This window comes from Falco naumanni, chromosome 15 (genome assembly GCF_017639655.2).
Source record: "Falco naumanni isolate bFalNau1 chromosome 15, bFalNau1.pat, whole genome shotgun sequence".
NCBI classification, from domain to species: Eukaryota; Metazoa; Chordata; class Aves; order Falconiformes; family Falconidae; genus Falco; species Falco naumanni.
Genome location: NC_054068.1, coordinates 11,959,506 through 11,977,492, shown reverse-complemented (window position 1 = coordinate 11,977,492; position 17,987 = coordinate 11,959,506). Strand labels below are relative to the sequence as shown.

Sequence of the window (17,987 nt, the reverse complement as noted above, 5' to 3'; positions counted from 1 at the left end):
AAATATTTGATTACCTCAGCTCTTTGAACCTAACAGACAAGGCACTCAAAAGATTTTCTGTTAACATTGTGCAAAAAAGGTTTGTTTAAGCCTGCTTGTTAAGTCAAAGTCACACAGAATTGACTATTCAAGAACAATTATTTCCTAAGCAAAGAGAAACAGCAACTATGTTAACAACTCATTTCGCCACTATATGCTCTAGCTAATGCTTACTAATTAGTAATGATGAGAAAAGAAGTAGATAAATGTCTGTGGCTTCTACTATATTGTTTTTAAGCGAATGAGAGACCAAAATTAAACAGAGTACTCCCTATTTGCATGGAATCGTATAAATATTTCCTATGGAAACCTGAAACCACATGAAACTCCAGTAGTTTCACTTTGAGAAACCACTTCTGTGTATACAAACACAAATAACTGGATTAGACAATACGCTACTAAAATTGCAGAAGTCTTATCTGTTAAGGGCAGGAATGTCTCAAGACTGTGTTTTCATTTATTTTCAAGGATTTCAAGGAACTGGTGATATTTGCTTACAAAAGTTGTAGATTGATAAAATTGATCTTCAGTGCAAAATGAACTGGTTTTTTTGTTCGGGTCTGCAGTGATTTGGATTTTTATTTAAGATTTATAATATATTGTGCTTGTACCAAGTCTGAGTATTAAGGTGACACGTAAGCTTGAGAAAGCAAATTAGTCAACACTCACAAAGGATATTCTAATATATAACACTGGCAATTAAAATCCTGATTTTGAACACTGGGTCTTATGGGTGAATCCTTATTCTTACATGGCCTTTGTATAAAATATATGCAGTAAAAGTTTCTGTAATGACATAAGACTCCCTAAAGAGGTGCAGAGATACCTGAAAGCATAAAGGTATAAAGCTCTTCTAGCAAAGGTTTGCAAGCAGACATCTGCACCGCCTCCTGCACACGTCCTCGTTGAACAGCTCACAGAACAACGTGGTTTACCAAATTTCGCCATGTGTCCGCTAAAAACTGGAATTCAGTTAAATCCACGCCACCCTTGGTCGTATTGATTCAGGGTGGTGTTCGCTTTGCACCTTGATTTAGATAAAAAGTCTGCCTCACAGCGTTTCTGCTGGCCTGGCCCTGGCCCTGAGGTGCCTGGTGAGCGGGCCCGGCCGGTGCGTTGCGCGTCCTGAGGCAGCCGAGCGGGTGGCCCTTCATTATCATTTTTTAATTACCTTGCCATTTTCTAGCGTTATTATTTTTTAAAGACACCGAACAACGTTTCGGACCATTGATACGGAGCAGCACGCGACAGCATTTTCCATAATTCTTCAGAGTTCTGCGGACCGAAAGGGCCGGCCGGAGCCACCGAGCGTGCCGCGGTTTGTGACCTCTTCAACCGACGCCGGTCGCGCTGGAGGGGCAGGGACAGGCACCGGCTCCGCTCTCGGCCGTGCCCGCCGCGTTGTACCGAAGCTGCTCGCAGAAGATGTGCCGGGGACCGAGAGGGGTCCTCGCTGCCATAGCGGAGACGGCTGAGGCGAGCGGCGGAGGGACGCCCCCGTTCCCGTTCCCGCGCTCGGGGGCCAGGCCCGCCGCTACGCCCCGCCTCCCGCACGTGACGCAGCGCTGCCGTGCGTGAGCCGCCGTCGCGGCAAGATGGCGGCGGCGGAGTCCGGTGACAGCGAGGAGGAGGATCTGGCGAGCTACGGCACCGCGCTGCAGCCCCTGCAGGAGGGTAAGGGGTCCCCGGGGAGCTCGGCTGCTCCCCCTCGGTACTTCCGCCGTGCGGCGCGGGCGGGGAGGCCTGAGGGCACCCGGCGTGAGGCGCTGGGGCGTCCCGGGGCTGCTGTCCGCCTCCTTATGGCCTTGGCTCCGGGAAAGCTGCGGCGTGTGGGCCCTCCTCCTGCTGCCGTGGGGCGTGCGGGTAGCCCTGGCAGCCCTGCCGGAGGGCTGGGGGCGGCGGCCCTGGGCGGGGGGCTGCGGGGTGAGGCGGCCGGGGAGCGGAGGGCAGGCTTCCCGGGGCAAGGAGAGGCCCCCCCAGCACTGCGGCTGGGGGCCTGGGGCGCCCCAGGGTTTGTGCTGGCTCTGTTGGGTTGGAGCTGGGGGCCCGTCCTTCTCATCTTCCCCTGAGCCTCAAAAAGAAAAGCAGCATTCAGGTATAACTGCTGAAATGTATGTGGCTATACTGTGTGAACGTCCTACACCTGCCTTAGTGGGACAGACTTGGCATCGTCCAAAGACTGCTGGACAGCTGTGACTCCTGAGTCTGTGCTGCTTAATTCATAGAAATATTACAAAGAAGGTGCAGATGTTCATGTCTAAGTCGATAGCTTTTGTGTTTTGTTTCAGTTTTGGACACTTAGGATGTGGTATAACTTCTCAACACAATTCCTTAAACGATGTGATCCTGTCAGGGGTTTGCATACTAAAAGCAACTAAACTGAAAACATCCTTTCACAGGAAAAAAGGTGTTCTCAGAACTTCGTAGTATTTAGGATTTGTGTTTGAACTCTTCATGCTTTTATTTTGGCAGGGTACAACAGCAGTGTAAACAAATACATAAAGTAGGGTGGGAATAAATGTAAACTGCTGATGCTTTCCATTTCAGGGTGGCTGCACTGTTTGATCCAGTTCTTAATTGCAAGGGAGAAATGGCATCTGGAGCAAGTGGAGAGTCTGTTCTTTATGCAGTGTTGTGACTTAGTTTCTGATTTATCTGATTGCAGGCGAACGAATTAAAAAGCCAGTTCCTCTTCAAGAACAGACTGTTAAAGATGCAAAGGGACGGTATCAGCGTTTCCATGGAGCATTTACTGGTGGTTTCTCTGCTGGTTACTTTAACACTGTTGGCACGAAGGAAGGTTGGATACTTTTCTGTCTTCTGGAAAGGGTTAATCGATTACCGTAATTTGGTGTTAGTCATTAAGCATTTTTTTCCTGCTATTCATTATACTGTAAATAGTTGAAACAGTATTGTTGAAGTTATTTCCCCTTGAGTTTTTGGACTGCAGTTTTACAAATGTTCCCTTGATGTGTATCTTTAAGGTGTGAAGTTGAAATATTTGACTTGTTTTCCGATATTATGTGGCAGTTTACAGTACCTTACTTTCTTTAAAGGATGGACTCCTTCAGCGTTTGTATCATCAAGGCAGAAGAGAGCAGACAGAACCGTTCTTGGACCAGAAGACTTCATGGATGAAGAGGTAAATCTAGAAGGGAATACAAATATTTTGGAAGTAGTTGCCATGACAGCAGGTTTTTCAGGCAATGAAATCTTGTAAAGAACTTAGCAAAAATGGAAGTAACTTTTAAATTACTGTGTAGTAATATATAAGTATACTGTGTTATACTACTAGGAACATCCTATAGGATGTTTTAGATTCACCTAGGAAGCTCCTGTAACTTCAATATTCACCCTCTCCCCTCCGAACTCAACTCATTCACTTGATCAGAAAATACAAATACTTTTGAAGCAGTTTAGAATATGACCATTCCAGTTTTTGAAAAAGTAACTGTATAAATGGCTTGAAAAATTTAGTCATTGAGGGTCATACCCTGTTTTCTTACTTTTACCATTACAGTAAGCAAGCATTTGAAGGAAACATATTTTTAACCTATATTTTCCATTTTGTCTGTATTTTCCAGGATCTTAGTGAATTTGGGATAGCACCAAAAGATATTACAACCACAGATGATTTTGCATCCAAAGCTAAAGACAGAATAAAAGAGAAAGCTAGACAGATTGCAGGAGTAGTTGCTGCCATTCCAGGAACCACTGCATTTGATGATTTAATAGGACCATCAAAGTAAGTAAATTTAAATAAAACGTAACCAAACAATGCCTTTCGCTTAGAAGTGTTGTGGTTAGAAAAGTAATGTTTGACCACAATAATCCATGAAAGAGACTGGAAAAACTGCAGTGTTAGACTTTCTAACTGGCCTCCACCTGGATTTCTGTTTTGTATCCGCAGACTTGTACCAGGTCAACATTTACAAACTGGGATGTAATGTATATGCAAATGTTGATAACACTCAGATTTTATTTTAAAGTAGGGTATAAAACCATAATTTTGAACCTTATATATGTCTATTATTTCTCAATAAATACTAAAGATGTGGTTTGAGGTAACTTTTTTTTCCTTTTGTTTTCTTCTTAGAATAACAGTTGGGGTTGAACTGTTACGGAAAATGGGCTGGAAAGAAGGACAAGGAATTGGACCGCGTGTGAAAAGAAAGCCGTGCAGGCAGAAACCTGGTAAGTTGAGTGAAGCTCCTGAACTCATTAATAGAAAGTTAGCATTCATACATTTTATTAGAAAGTTAATTTTAAAACCTTCTTTTATTTGGTCTGTTTCTGCAATCTTAGAGTTATATAATAAAGAATTGTAATTTAATATGCTGCTACTGTGTCTTTTACAGACCCTGCGGTGAAAATATATGGTTGTGCGTTACCACCTGGACTGTCTGAGGGTTCTGAGGTATTAAACGGACAAAAGTTTGTTGCCTTGTGTAAGAATGTGTGTTAACACATTTTTAAAAAACAACTTCTTTGATGTTGTTGAACAGTATTTTAATATGCAGTTCCAAGTTTTGGTAGAAGTATTTATAGTTACTATGCTTATTGTGAAAAAAAATTTTAATGTAACTAAGTGTATTCTTTTGCTACCTAAGCAGATGTAGTTCGTACATATTTTCATATATAATTTAACGCAAATTTGCCTAGTCTCACATTAACTAAATACTGTAAAAGCTCAACATAAAAACGTTGTAGTCATATTTGCTGTTATATACTTTTATTTTGTACAAGGATGAAGAGGATGAGTACCAGCCAGAGAATGTGACGTTTGCACCAAAAGATGTAATGCCTGTAGATTTGACACCAAAAGAGAATGTCCATGGACTTGGCTACAAGGGTTTGGACCCCTCACAAGCTTTGTTTGGTGTATCTGGAAGAGAACACCTGAATCTTTTCACAGGTGGTTCCGAAGACACAAGCAATTTACTTGGTGATCTGAGACATAATAAAGGAAGAAAACTAGGTATTACAGGTCAGGTAAGGACGTTTCTAATGCATTTTATTATTAGTGGAATAAATTTAATTTTTTTTTCTTTTGTGGAATCTTAAGTGTGGTTTGAAAAGAGGATTGTTTTGGTTTTTTACTTAAGATGTGGGCAGATCCTTAGAACTATTACATACCTTTGTTTATCAATATTGTTAGAGAACTGTAGAATACCTCTCTCTGGGTGGAGAAAATTCTTGTGTTTCTTTGATTAGAGAAAATTAATATTCAATATATTCTTCGTTTACATTTTTTGGTCAATTTTACTTTTAGTATTGTTGAATCTGTCAGAGGTTTTCCTGTACTCTATGGTATTTGTAGTTCTTATGTAGAAGCACTGTCAATTTATATTTCTGGGAATTACACTGGTTTAATTTTCATGCCAATTTACTTTTTTTTTTCTTTTGAGAACTTAATCTACTCTTAGACAGCAAATGTTACCTTGTGGAATTAGGCTGCTGTCCTCATCCTGTACAGACCAAACTCACTGTCCCTCCCTGTCAAGGGAGTGGAATATATGTGCTTTTGTTTTCAGTGAGGTTTTCTCTTCACACACATCCCCCCCACTAGTTGGTAGCATCTTTTTTTTTTTTTCTTTTTTGGTGAAGCTGTATGTTTTTCCCAGTATATATATGTATACTGGACATCTTGTTTAGATGGATAGATCCACGTGTAGATGTATTCTAATATGTGACTCAAAAGTATTATTCTTACACTTCAGAATTGTCATTATTTTTATCTGAAATATTTCAGGCGTTTGGTGTAGGAGCTTTGGAGGAGGAGGACGATGATATTTATGCAACTGAAACACTGTCAAAATACGATACAATTCTAAAAGATGAGGAACCTGGAGATGGCTTGTATGGCTGGACAGCACCTAAGCAGTATAAATCCAAAAAAAGTAAGAACTGTAGTTCTGTCTAAAGAGCTGGTATAATGTATATGGCGGGAAAAAAAAAATCACATAAGTGTAGTCTCTATTTTCCAAATATTTTAATTTTCAGCAGACTGGTATCTTCTAGCCCTGATACCTGAAGCTTCCATCTGGTCTTCCTTCTGTATTGAAGTGTCCAGACCTGGAAATGATTTCTGAAATATTTTATCTTGATACCAGTTTATTTTTAGTGCAACTTCTAAGTGCATTAATACTGCAGTGATTTCTAGAGCACTGGCTGATGTTAGTTGCACACAGTTCATGTCACTCATGATGTTAGATGTGCACAGTAGCGATACTGTTGCCTCACTATTAGCCTTGATCATCCTACAGCGATCTCTCTGGTCATAGTTTTTTAGCTGTATAATACTAATCCAAATTTAGAACCCTTAATTTTAAATGAAAGGCAGTGAAGACAAAGAACCACTATTACGCTCCATGAAATATATTGAAAAATGGAAAATATTCAGAAAAAATGCTTTTTGCCAAACCTACATGTTTTAAATATTGACTAACTGTATGGTCATTTTGTAGAGTCTGAAAGAGAAGTTAAATATATAGGCAAAATCTTGGATGGTTTTTCCCTGGCATCAAAATCATCAACTCCAACCAAGGTAAGCAGATCCTGGTATTTTTGTGTTAAGAGTAACATCATCAAATTGACATGTGAGCTGTATGGACTTTACTGTTGCTCAGTGTGTTTTATGTTCTTAGAAATAAAAGTTTTAGTCAGCAATAAAGACCACTGAATGAGCAAAATTATAGCGTTGGAGGCTATTCAGTACAAACCTAAAATTTGTCAGACTACTGGATGTAGTCTTACTATTTAAACTTTGCCTATGTACTGGCTTTGAACAAATGCCTTCCACACTGTCCACTGTTACTTGGCATAAAGTTGGAGGAAGGGTTTGATTTAACTTTGAAATAATAATAAAAAAAGCATACATCTTTTGCTTCTAGATCTTTCAGATGTAACATTCGGTTTTCTGTAAAAATCAGGCCCAGTGTTTCATTTCCTTCATTGTTGTGGTGACAAGTTAGTTTATTAGCCCTGTTCTCAGATTTGCATAATGTATGCCATATATATGCGTGTGTATATATATATATGTATATATGTATATATATATGCATAAATTAGAATGGCAAACATAATTGTGTGACATGGTCCTCCTTCTAATGAAGAAAAAGGAAAAACATTTAAACATTTGTGTAGTATATAAAATTGCATTGTGTAGGAGACACAGGGATAACCTTTGAAGTAACAGCTTGAATGAAGAACATGGGGGGGGGGAAAAGGCTTTGAAAGATGTTAAAATACAGTAAGCACAGAAATACTCAATAGCCCAATTAATTAATCGACTCATGTAACTTCTGCTTTAAAAAAATGTAATTATTAAGCAATACCAAGAGCAGTTTCTCAAATAAATGCATATTAAGCCTCTTGTTAATTTTGCTGCAGCTTGATGTGCGTGTTTTCCTATTTTTCATTATCTTTACTTATTAACAGTATAACAGTTTGTTCCCAAAGTTTGTACTATGATGCCACTTATTGGTTGGGTCTAAAAGAATCTCTTTCTACAGCTAAGATATAAATTGAGGAATTTTTAGATTGAGGTGACTTTTTCTGAAGCACATTTGTAATTGTTAAATACAAAGTTGTATCTCTTGGTGGATTTTTTTTGTTCTATAACACCACCCCTACCACCACCCCTCAAGATTTATCGACCACCTGACCTGCCACGAAATTACAGACCAATCCATTACTTTCGACCTGTGATAGCAGCTGGAAATGAAAACAGCCGTTTACAGAAGGCATTAGAGGAATCGACTGGAAAACTTGAGAGTAATATGACGCAGCAAGGCAGGCATGCTTTGAATGCATCTCAGAGGAGGGAACAACTAGGAGAGACTAGTCTAAAAGGTATTGATACATGTGACCACACCTTTGCTTGTGTTTCAGGTCCTCTGTTTATGTAACAGTAAAAATTTGGTCTAGCCTTGAACACTTATTTTCTAATATAAACATACTAAATCTAGTTGGCTTAGCTAGAACACCCTTACCATTGTTCAGTTTCATCTCAACAAATGAATTGTTGACATATCTGCCTGTATTTCCATTTACTTAAATCTTTTACAAAGAAAATGTAGGTGTGGGATTGTTCTGTTGTGGTGTTTAGGGGGTTCCCCCCCCCCTTTTTTTTTAAATTTTTTTGTGGCCTTGTTATGAATTTTGTTATATAGTAGGCTGTGAGGTTGAGGTTTTTTACTGGAAAATGGGGTTTCACTGAAATACATGCAAATTACCTTCAGTGAATTTGCAAATGTGCTTCTCATTTGTATCTACAATAGTAAATTTTACAAAGTAATATGTAAACATGTGGTAAATAGCATAAAAGATGCAGTAGTGGCCAAATTTTTGTCTGCCATCTCTGCCATTTTACTTTTTATTGCTGCTTAAGAGTATTTTCTTTGAATGTGTATGTGTAGTGGTAGGCTTTTTTCCTCTGCTAAAGTGGCAGAAATAGTTCTAGTAATTTTTCATTTCTATGTCTCTTAATGCTTTTTTTGGTTTTAGGTCCAGCTCCTTCCGTTTTGGAATATCTGTCTGAGAAAGATAGAGAAAGACTCAAAGAAGTGAAACGAGCATCTGAACAACAAATGAAAGCAAAAGTAGTGCCTCAGCAGTCACGAAATAGCAGATTCCAGCCAGCCTCCCCAGATGATGCTTCTCGCAAATGGCAAATGTTGTTGGGGGGACAATTAGCAAATGCTGGTTCTAGTGACTTCAAACCATTTGCAAGAAATCCAGAAAAACAAAAGAGATATGAAAGTTTTGTGAAAAGTCTTAAGCAAGGAGAAAAAGGTAACTGAAGATACTAAGCCTGGCATTTAAATTTTTCTCTGAAACTGTATTTTTTGATTTTTTTTTTTCCCTGCCCTTTTTTTCCTGATGTATTTTATGTTCACTGTGAGTTCTCTTCCTGAATTCCACAACATTTGTCCCTCTACTTCTTTTAAGGGCCAATGTTAAAATACATTTTTACTGATAACGTAACTTTATTGACTTCAGCAAAACTACTCAGCAATTTAAGTGTTAGCAAGGCTCGATTTTAGGCATGACATTTCATGCTTTTAATTGCCTGGGTTTGCCTTCTTCCATTTGCCAAAGTAGACTTCAGCTTTGGTCAGTATCATGAACTATGCATGGAACAAGTATTTTCATTTAGCTTGTTTCTCTCTGAGGAGTAAACCTGACAGATCCTGTAGAGGCAGAAAGATTACCGGGTCACAGTAGAATGACAGGAAAAATAAAAAGAAAACCCATATCCTGCACTTCCAGAGGAGGTAAGGGTCCTAAAGTGAAGTAGTTCACGCTTGTCAAAGCTTGTATTAAGTGTCCCTTGGATGCTCAAACTGCCACTTTCACTTATGTTCTTCTCAGAAGAATTTATGGCTGTAAAATCACAGCATACACGCAGAGCTCTTACTCAAAACCAAAAAAACCCAGCCCCCTTAATCTCTTGTCATTCTGTTTCAGTCTCTTTCCTTTTTGTTTAGTTTTTTGCTATTAAGTGACAACACAGTGCATCTTGCGTTAAAACACGTACTTACGATGCCTTGTGGTGAGTTTCCCAATGCTATGATACTAGTGTAAGGCATAAAATGCTGAAATTTGGGCTAGGGAGATCAGCAGCAGCAGGTGAATCCCAGATTGCCTTAAAATTTAAAAAATTAAGTTTTTTTTGTTTTAAATTGTAAAATACAAAGGGGCTATTAGGGAAAGGGCACCAGCAAATTCTTTTTGCAGAGGAAAAGGGTATAGTTTCAGGTAGAAAACCTGGCTTTGTTATTTTCAGTTTTCTTTTTTAATAATCCTTTTCACTGTATGGAAAGAGATTTCCTGGTCAATAGCCTTTTCTGGTTATTGCATTTTGAGACAGACTACTTGAGCTTTGAACCCATAGTTCCTCTGTTCAGGACTGGGATATTCCTTGTGTAAACGTGAGTATCCTCTTATGACTGTAAGTGCCTCATTAGTCATAATGATGAAAATGCAGAAGTATTTTAATAACTTGAATGATTAAGATTCTGTTTGTATGAGTGTCTTTGCTTGGCTGGTGTTATTTCTTGTTCCTTCTGGGACCAAATGTAACCCCCTTGCTTCAAACAGGATCTGTGTTCTTCACAAAAACCTGTGTCCAAATTCTGTATTTCAGTGGACACTTTATATACCAGAAAGGCCCTTGAAGTTACCAAAGCCTGGCAAGGCTTACTCACTGGTTAACCTTTTTGTTCTTTGTTTGGTTATTTGATAAAGCTTTGGATTACACTTTTTGTTTTAAACACCTATTAAATACATACGGTGTTTTGAACCTCTCTTAGAGGGCGATGAGTAAGGAGTCAGCATTACAAGTAAAATTATTTAAAATCTTTATCTTGCATTTGGCAAATGCTGTTATTCTTGCTGTCTTGAAGAAGTACCTCCCCTTATCGGGGAATAACACAGTTGAGGTTAATACTATCTTTAAACTAAATACTTGGAAGGATGTTTGCTTATTAGTCTTTTTGTTTGAAAAGCATCAGACCCAAGTAAGCCGTAATCTCTGCTAAGCATTTCTCTCCTTATCTTATAGTAGATACATTGGAGCATTATTTAGACCCGAACATGACAGAATGGGAGCGAGGAAGAGAACAAGAGGAGTTCTTCCGTGCAGCAATGTTCTACAAATCCTCAAATTCAACACTGTCATCCAGGTTTACCCGGGCTAAATATGAAGATGATGTTGACAAAGTTGAAGTTCCTCGGGACCAAGAGGTGTGTGCTTGTTGCTTAACCCTGATTTTCAAAATTCTTCCTTTAAAACTCTTTTGTAGAAATGAAGTCAGTGTTTTGTTGTCCTTTTGTTTAGTAAACTTTTGAATCAAAACACTTGCTGCATACAAAGCAGTGGTTTGCTAAACTACACTTAAATACTTATGTTCCTGTCCTGTTCTTAAGTCTTATAACAGTAATAGTCAATTCAGTAAGTTATTACTTATTTAGCAGCTATAAATGTTTGACTTTTTCAGAATGATATTGATGATAAGGAAACTGCTGTGAAGATGAAGATGTTTGGCAAACTCACAAGAGACAAGTTTGAATGGCATCCTGAAAAGCTGTTGTGTAAAAGATTTAATGTTCCTGATCCATATCCTGAGTAAGATGATTGATACTGATATTTTTAACGCTTTTTGAAAATTTAGAGTCTGTCATTTGCTTGTGGAAAATCTGACTTGATGTTTTCTTCTTGTGTCATAATAGAGGTAATATAAACTGCCTAATTTTTTATTTGCCTCATTAAACATGGTGACCTCTCACAAAATATTATTCATTTTAAGGACTGCTGTAGGTGTTTCAGCTTGTTGTAGATAATTTGAAGCCTTTTCTGTGTTGAGAACAATAATCAACAAATTCTTTTATTTCCCTCTAGTTCTTCCATTGTTGGGTTACCAAAAGTGAAACGAGACAAGTATTCTGTGTTTAATTTCTTAACTGTGCCTGAGCCCACCACATCTGTAACTCAAGCAACAAATGAAAAAATCCAACAGAATAACAGTCTCAACAGTAAGTTTGTTGTTACTTTATTCATTTAGCTAGAAATGAGATAATAGTATAGGAAAAGCATAGCTTTGTTATGGAGAATTTATCCACCTGATGTATTATTTTTTTATTAAAACCCCCCAAATAAATCAAAAATACATTCAGTGGCATAAAAACTGAAGTCCGTGATGATAATTTCTTCTACCTAAAAGACCTTTATAAGTCAGATATTCATTGGAAAGATTTTAAAAATGTCTAACTATACTGAAGAAGCAGAGTAATTTCAAATCAAGTAGGCTGTGAAATGCAGGATAATTTGGCATGCAACTGATTTGAATGTTTGGGATGTTCTTAGAACCAAAGAAGCCTTCAAGATGGGATGTGTCAGATAAAGAGAAGGAGAAAAAAGATTCTATCAGCGAGTTCATTAGTCTTGCTAGATCAAAAGCTGATGTTCAGCAGCAGCCACCAGTGCCAGCAACGGAAGAATGTGGAACTGGGCCGAGTGAAACTCTTCCCGCTGAGGTGAGTTTATGACGGTGTTTGAACTTAAAGGGGAATATCTGTAAGCCTTCGCAACCCTGAAATAAGGCTGGGTAATACATGAATTGATTTAATACAGATCAGTTTGCAGCAGAAGAGCCAACTTGGGATAAACGAAGATGTGAGATTGTGCTTTGAAGAATTTTGAGGTTATAACTCAGAGATGTAAAATATCTGCAGCATACAAGTACAGCAAGTATGGCTATACTTGAAGTAGCAGCTTAAGGGAAGAAAAAATGTAGCTTGGCAGTCTGGGAGTTAAATTCAGTCCCTTATATCCACTTTGCTCGCAGGTGCAAGAATTTTTTTTTTTTTTTCTGCGTAGAATGGAGAAAGGTGCATACTTTGGGGAGAAAGGTGATGGTCCTTTTTGTTTCGAATTTAGTAGTGTATAATTGAAGTTTGAATTAATGAATTACAATTTATAGTACCTGGGGATCTATTTTTGGCTGTCTATGTGGCACAAACTGCGCTACCCTTTACAGGATATTGACTTAAGTTTAGCAGTATTTCAGAGTTTTACTGTTTTGGATTAGGGGTTCCTGAGATTGTGTATTTCATGGCTATTGTGATATTTAAGTGTTCTGTAAATACATGTCAGCATGTTTGAAGTTATTACTTATCAGAGAGAGATTGTTAGTTTCTGTAGTGTTTAAATACAGTTTGTTACGATGCTGTTTTGCAGGTAGCTGATGAAGATAAGGATCAGGAAGAAGAAAGCAGACCATCCATGGATTTATTTAAGGCCATTTTTGTGAGTTCCTCAGATGAAAAATCATCTTCCTCTGAAGAAGAGAGTGATGAAGAACAGCAACCAACTACTTCAGTAATAGATTCAGAAACCACCAAGCAAGATGATTTACCGGACAGTTCTTCATCTAATGTGCAGGGTAAGTACTTCATGGATGTTCATTTTTATGAATACCTCTTAAAAACATCATTAATGAAACAAATACCCTGGGACTGCTAGGACAGTGGTATGCTTTTGTGCAGATCATCTGGCGCTGGTGGAGCTGGGCATGTGGAATAATACATGAATGAGTCTTTGCATGTTGCAGTATTATTTATGTTGCCATGTGTCTTGCGCAGAGTTTAAAAGCAAACTGCCCTGTGGAATGTTTGTCAAACAGTGAGGAACAAAACATCTAATGTTAGAGCATACATCAGTGAGAAATACAGGAAAATGTTTATATCTACGTTAAATTGTAAGATAGATAAATTATGACGGTCTTGTGATGGGTATTTGGGTATTTGACAAATTCAGAAATAAATATTTTGCATTTCTTTAATAATTCAATTTACTCTCGAAATACTGACATTCCAGAAAAATACAATATTGAAATAATTTTATTGAGACATCAAAAAGTGCATTTTATTTGTATTCTAGTAATAAAAGATGCCAGAATACTCCACAAGAAAGGGAGAAGACCAATCTTTTATTCTACTTCCTAGTAAAATTTAATAAGTGAGCTGTAAAAAAGTTCCCATATTTTCAGGATGCAATTAATTTAAAAAATGTTACAATATACTTAGCTTACAATGGAAATACTTTGTTCACTTACTGTCACCGTTGGTTCTGTTAACATCTAACTTTTAGTGTTTATTAACTTCCTACATCTTGTGGAGTATCTTATTAATTTTAAGTAATAGAAAAGTAGCACTGTGTTACTAAATTAATGGAAACACGTGTACTGATAGCAATTTAATTAGTAATGGTATAGTGTAAAAGGTCAATTTTGATTAAAAAGGAAAAAAACAACCCTCAAACAGTATGTTGACATGTTTCAGAATGTCAAGTATCCAGTTGGCCAAAGCAGTCCACAGAGATATGGGATGCTGATCAGTTTGCTTTGTTAGAGGTTTCCAGAAAGCCTCCTTTAACTTTTTCAGATTTTCTTGGAAAAAGTGTTACCTAATTTTCCTTTCAAGTAAAGGGAGTTTTTTGTGGTTTCTTTTCATAGAGAATGTGACTGCTACAACCGACCCTGGCATTTCTTTGTTGCCTGCTTCAAAGCAGGAACTGGATACAACAGAGGAATTTGGACCAAAGTTGCCTCCAGCTTTTTGCTCTGGTAGGTTCTGTAGACTTCTAGTGTTTAAATTCTGTACATTGAAGTTGTATGTAAGACATACTATATTTATCTTTAAAAAATGTTTGTGAATAGGCACTTCAGCTCTTAAATGCCTGCATTATGTCAAACTGGCATCAACAAATGCTTTATTACCATGCTATGAGTCACTACCAGGAACCTCTTTGCCTGTATACAGATTTTGTTGTAGCTCTATAGAGGCAATAATAAAAACAATTTAGTGAAAATACAGGACTAGCCTTGTAGTTTCATGTAATAACGGATTGCAAAGGCCTTTAATTACAGTAGGAAGATTGCAGTTAGGAGTTCTGGACATTTCATTTCCATTTGAAAGCTTAGTTGTTGTTTGGGGTTTTTAACTATCCTATTAGATTAGAAATAATGCAGAATTTAATAACAAAATTACCTTTTTTTTGTTATTTTTTTTTGATTCCACGTTTGCTTTGTGCTTTAGGCCCTAATTGGCAACAAGAACCTGTGGTGCCAGCAAGTTTTCCTGGGCCTAGTAGAAAAGAAAAACATAGGAAGAACAGAGAGAAACACAAGACTAAGAGAGAACATAAACACAAAAAGGAAAAGGTATTTAATAAACAGTTTATTGATTCTTTGATCTGCCAGTCAAAATTTTTTACTATTTATGCTAGGTTGTAGAAAATAGATATATTGGGACTAGGAGGACTTAAGCAACTGCGTTTATCAGGTGTCTTGAAACCTGAACTTCAGAACAGTAAGTTATCCAACTAGGGTGCTGCTTTTTCCATATATACAATGTGACTACAGATGCAATATCATAGGTAGTTTAATGTTGTATACTGAAGATGTCGGGCATGTTCTGGGAACTGCATATAATTCATGGCTCGTATACGACTACTAATAATAATGAAATTTCTGTTTTGGAGGAGTTGAGTGCTTGGGATGAAATGGGTGATTTTGGTATATATATTTTATTTTATTTAGCTCAGTCTGAATAGTGGAAAAAAGTCATTGTTAAGTGTTCTGTTTCAGTTGACCTTGGAGTCTATGTTGAAATCAACTTTTTGCTGTTCTTGCATTTCAGAAAAATCCATCTTTCACAATGAAATATGGGATTAATTCTCTTCTTTTTACAGAAAAAGAAACATAAGAAACAGAAAAACAAAGGCAAACACAAGAATAAAAAATCAGAAAAAGACAGCAGCTCAGACACTTCAGATAGCAGTGACAGCCTTAGTGATATAGATACCACAGGCTTGTCACCCAAGGAACTTCTAAGAAGGTAAACAGGAAGTTTACTTAAACACTTAGAAATTTTGCAGCGAATAATCAAAACCTCAATTTATGACTTGTGATTCAAGTGAACCTATTGGCAGCAAGTACGGTTCAGCTGGTCTCTTTATGAATACAAAACACTGCTCAGTTTTTTTGAATAAAGTGAGGAAAGATTACAAATATTATCATCTTAATCTAGAGGGTAATTAATTTTAGGATAGAAGCCTCTTAAGGTAAAGGGCACTAAATCCACAACTCTGCTAGTTAGTGGAGGTTATGGTTAAAGGTGAATGGTATTTTTGGAAGGTATTTTGAATGGGAATTAAAAACTGAACAGGTGCAGGTGGTGATTCATATTTCTGTGACTTTGTTTACTTCGCTTTACGTAGAAATACTGGAAGTAACATTGTCTGCTTCAGAATGTTTTGAGTCTGCTTGGGTTTGGTGGTAATTAGTGAAAGATTAAATTCAGATAGATTAATTGTGTGGCATTGATGCTTAAGATAATTCTGTGTTTGAGCAGGGAGCAGTGAAGCAAGCAAAACAATGCTTGAGTCATGTACAGGTCTACTAAATTTAGACTGTGCTGTTACATTTTTATAAACTAGAGACTTGAACACAGTGCCAACAGAAATGGTAAAATTGAAAAACAATGATTTGCAGTTTCATTTTGCTCACACACTTGAAGTACAATACAAACAAAAGTAACTGTCTCTAGTTCAGAACATAGTCAACTTTAAGTGCATCCCATGTGGAACAGTCATGGTGCTGGGCTTCTGTTTAGTGTCTCTTGTTAGCTGAAGGAGTGGTCTCAAGGTATTTGTTGAAATACCACATGCAGCTGGCCTCATGGCAAAATGATTGGGGTCAAGGTGTTTAGTGGAATGGACGTGTACCAGTGGAAAGGCTGGCATTTGAAAGGACTCTGCCTTCTGTTCCTTTGGAATTGAGCTTCAGTTACGTATTGGTGTTTTCTTACTAAAGAAACAAACTACTTCTCCTTTGATTTCTAAATAACTAAAATATGTTTTTATGCATTTTGCACAAAACAGTTAGTACAAGCAGTTACTTTGTAAGTCTTTGTATTTGCATGTCTCTTCACATCACTGAGAAAATGTGAGGGGTTTTTTAACTTACATTAACTCGAATCTGTTAAACTAAGGTTAAGGAAACTGCTCAAGTAATTAAATGTTCTTAATGGTTTAATGTTACTGTTCAGTCTGACTGCTTTTTTTTCTTTTTCACTTTCAGATTAAAACAACTTCAGTATTGAAGAGGTTGCTTGCTTTCTTCAGTGCTGTGTGACTTGATCTCAAATTTTTGATCTCCTCTGTGATGGTAGATCAATCATGTATACTTCGAAGCATTGTAGATACTGTATTCATATTGAATTTGTTGGAAAGTAAATATGCATATGCTTATTTTGTGGTGCTTCGTATGCTCAAAGTGTATGGATTATGGAATGCTGAAAAGACCCCTTTCTGGACAGCGTCATCTGAAATACTGCAGGCTCTGTTTTAATTAACATGAAGCAAGATATTTTACTAAACTGAAGTATTGCAAAGAATTTTTGTATAGTAAGTAATTGCCTAGGACCTCTAAAATGCTGGAGAGTACATTTCAGTCTGAATTAAATTTGGAAGTTAAAAACTAAAGCAATGTAAAATTTGTATTGAGTACAGGTATTTTAAATATGTGTAATGCAGGATTTTACATTGCAGTTTTGCAATATTTGCAGTATTTGGCTGTACTTGTGGGAGTAATTTTTACATCTCCTAAATGTATATATTATTTGGAAGATCTAAACCAATAAACTGTCGTTTTGACACAAATTATTAAGGCTAATGTGCTATAAAGATTAGTACTGTAATTATAATCTGCCTTACAATGAAAAATGTTGCTACTGTTCTTTTTGTTCCATGCAGTACATTTAAGAATCAACTGTCATCTTGTAGAATTATTTTAATATACACTATTGAAATAATATAGAACTGCATTTTTATGATCGGGCTGTTAAATAGGCCCACAGAACTTCACTTTCCAGGTGCACAGGGAAACCAGAAGAATATTTCTGCTTAAAACTACGAACAAAAGCCTTAATTGAAATTCAGTTGTAGGTGGCAGTTCTGTGGGGCCCGATTTAATGTGTTTTTCAGTATCCAGAGCTTTGCGACAGCTCTTGATGACAGCAAAGCGATATACTGTGTCGACGCACAGATTTGTGTGGTTTTAAAATGTAAAAGTCAACAGGAGAACTCGCGTGATGTGAGGAGAAACGCGCAGCGGGACCTGGCTGCCTCCCTCACAGGCGAGCGCCAAACTGGGCGGCCGCTGCTGGCGGGTCGGCCCCTGTTAAAGCCGCCGAAGGGGTTTTGGCGGGAGCGGCCGCAGGGACCCCTTGGCGCCACCGCTGACCCCGGCAGAGGGTGGCTGGGGCGATGGTGAGGTGACGGCACAGGGCTGTGTGCCCGCGGGTAGTCGGGGGCTTCTGGAAGCTGAGGGTGGAAAAGGCCTCTGTCATTTCGCTAATGTGTATGGTAGCAGGGGGTTTAA

At 37.8% G+C, this 17,987-nt stretch overlaps 1 protein-coding gene across 2 annotated transcripts; it reads left to right on the top strand.

Annotated features, from left to right (window-relative positions):
- The first annotated feature begins 1,585 nt into the window (after positions 1-1,585).
- GPATCH1 (G-patch domain containing 1) lies at positions 1,586-17,266 on the top strand. Of its 2 annotated transcripts, none has more exons than XM_040615343.1 (20): positions 1,586-1,713; positions 2,705-2,839; positions 3,096-3,181; positions 3,624-3,784; positions 4,136-4,233; positions 4,398-4,456; positions 4,786-5,031; positions 5,792-5,939; positions 6,507-6,586; positions 7,689-7,893; positions 8,548-8,835; positions 10,610-10,788; positions 11,043-11,170; positions 11,444-11,577; positions 11,909-12,078; positions 12,782-12,986; positions 14,058-14,168; positions 14,641-14,765; positions 15,296-15,441; positions 16,686-17,266. In XM_040615343.1, exons 1-20 carry the CDS (start codon positions 1,635-1,637, stop codon positions 16,705-16,707), a joined length of 2,805 nt encoding a protein of 934 aa, XP_040471277.1. In that variant the 5' UTR covers positions 1,586-1,634; the 3' UTR covers positions 16,708-17,266. The 2 variants fall into 2 exon arrangements, with proteins under 2 accessions (XP_040471277.1, XP_040471276.1); XM_040615342.1 differs by having other exon boundaries at positions 10,607-10,788.
- The last annotated feature ends 721 nt before the right edge of the window (positions 17,267-17,987 follow it).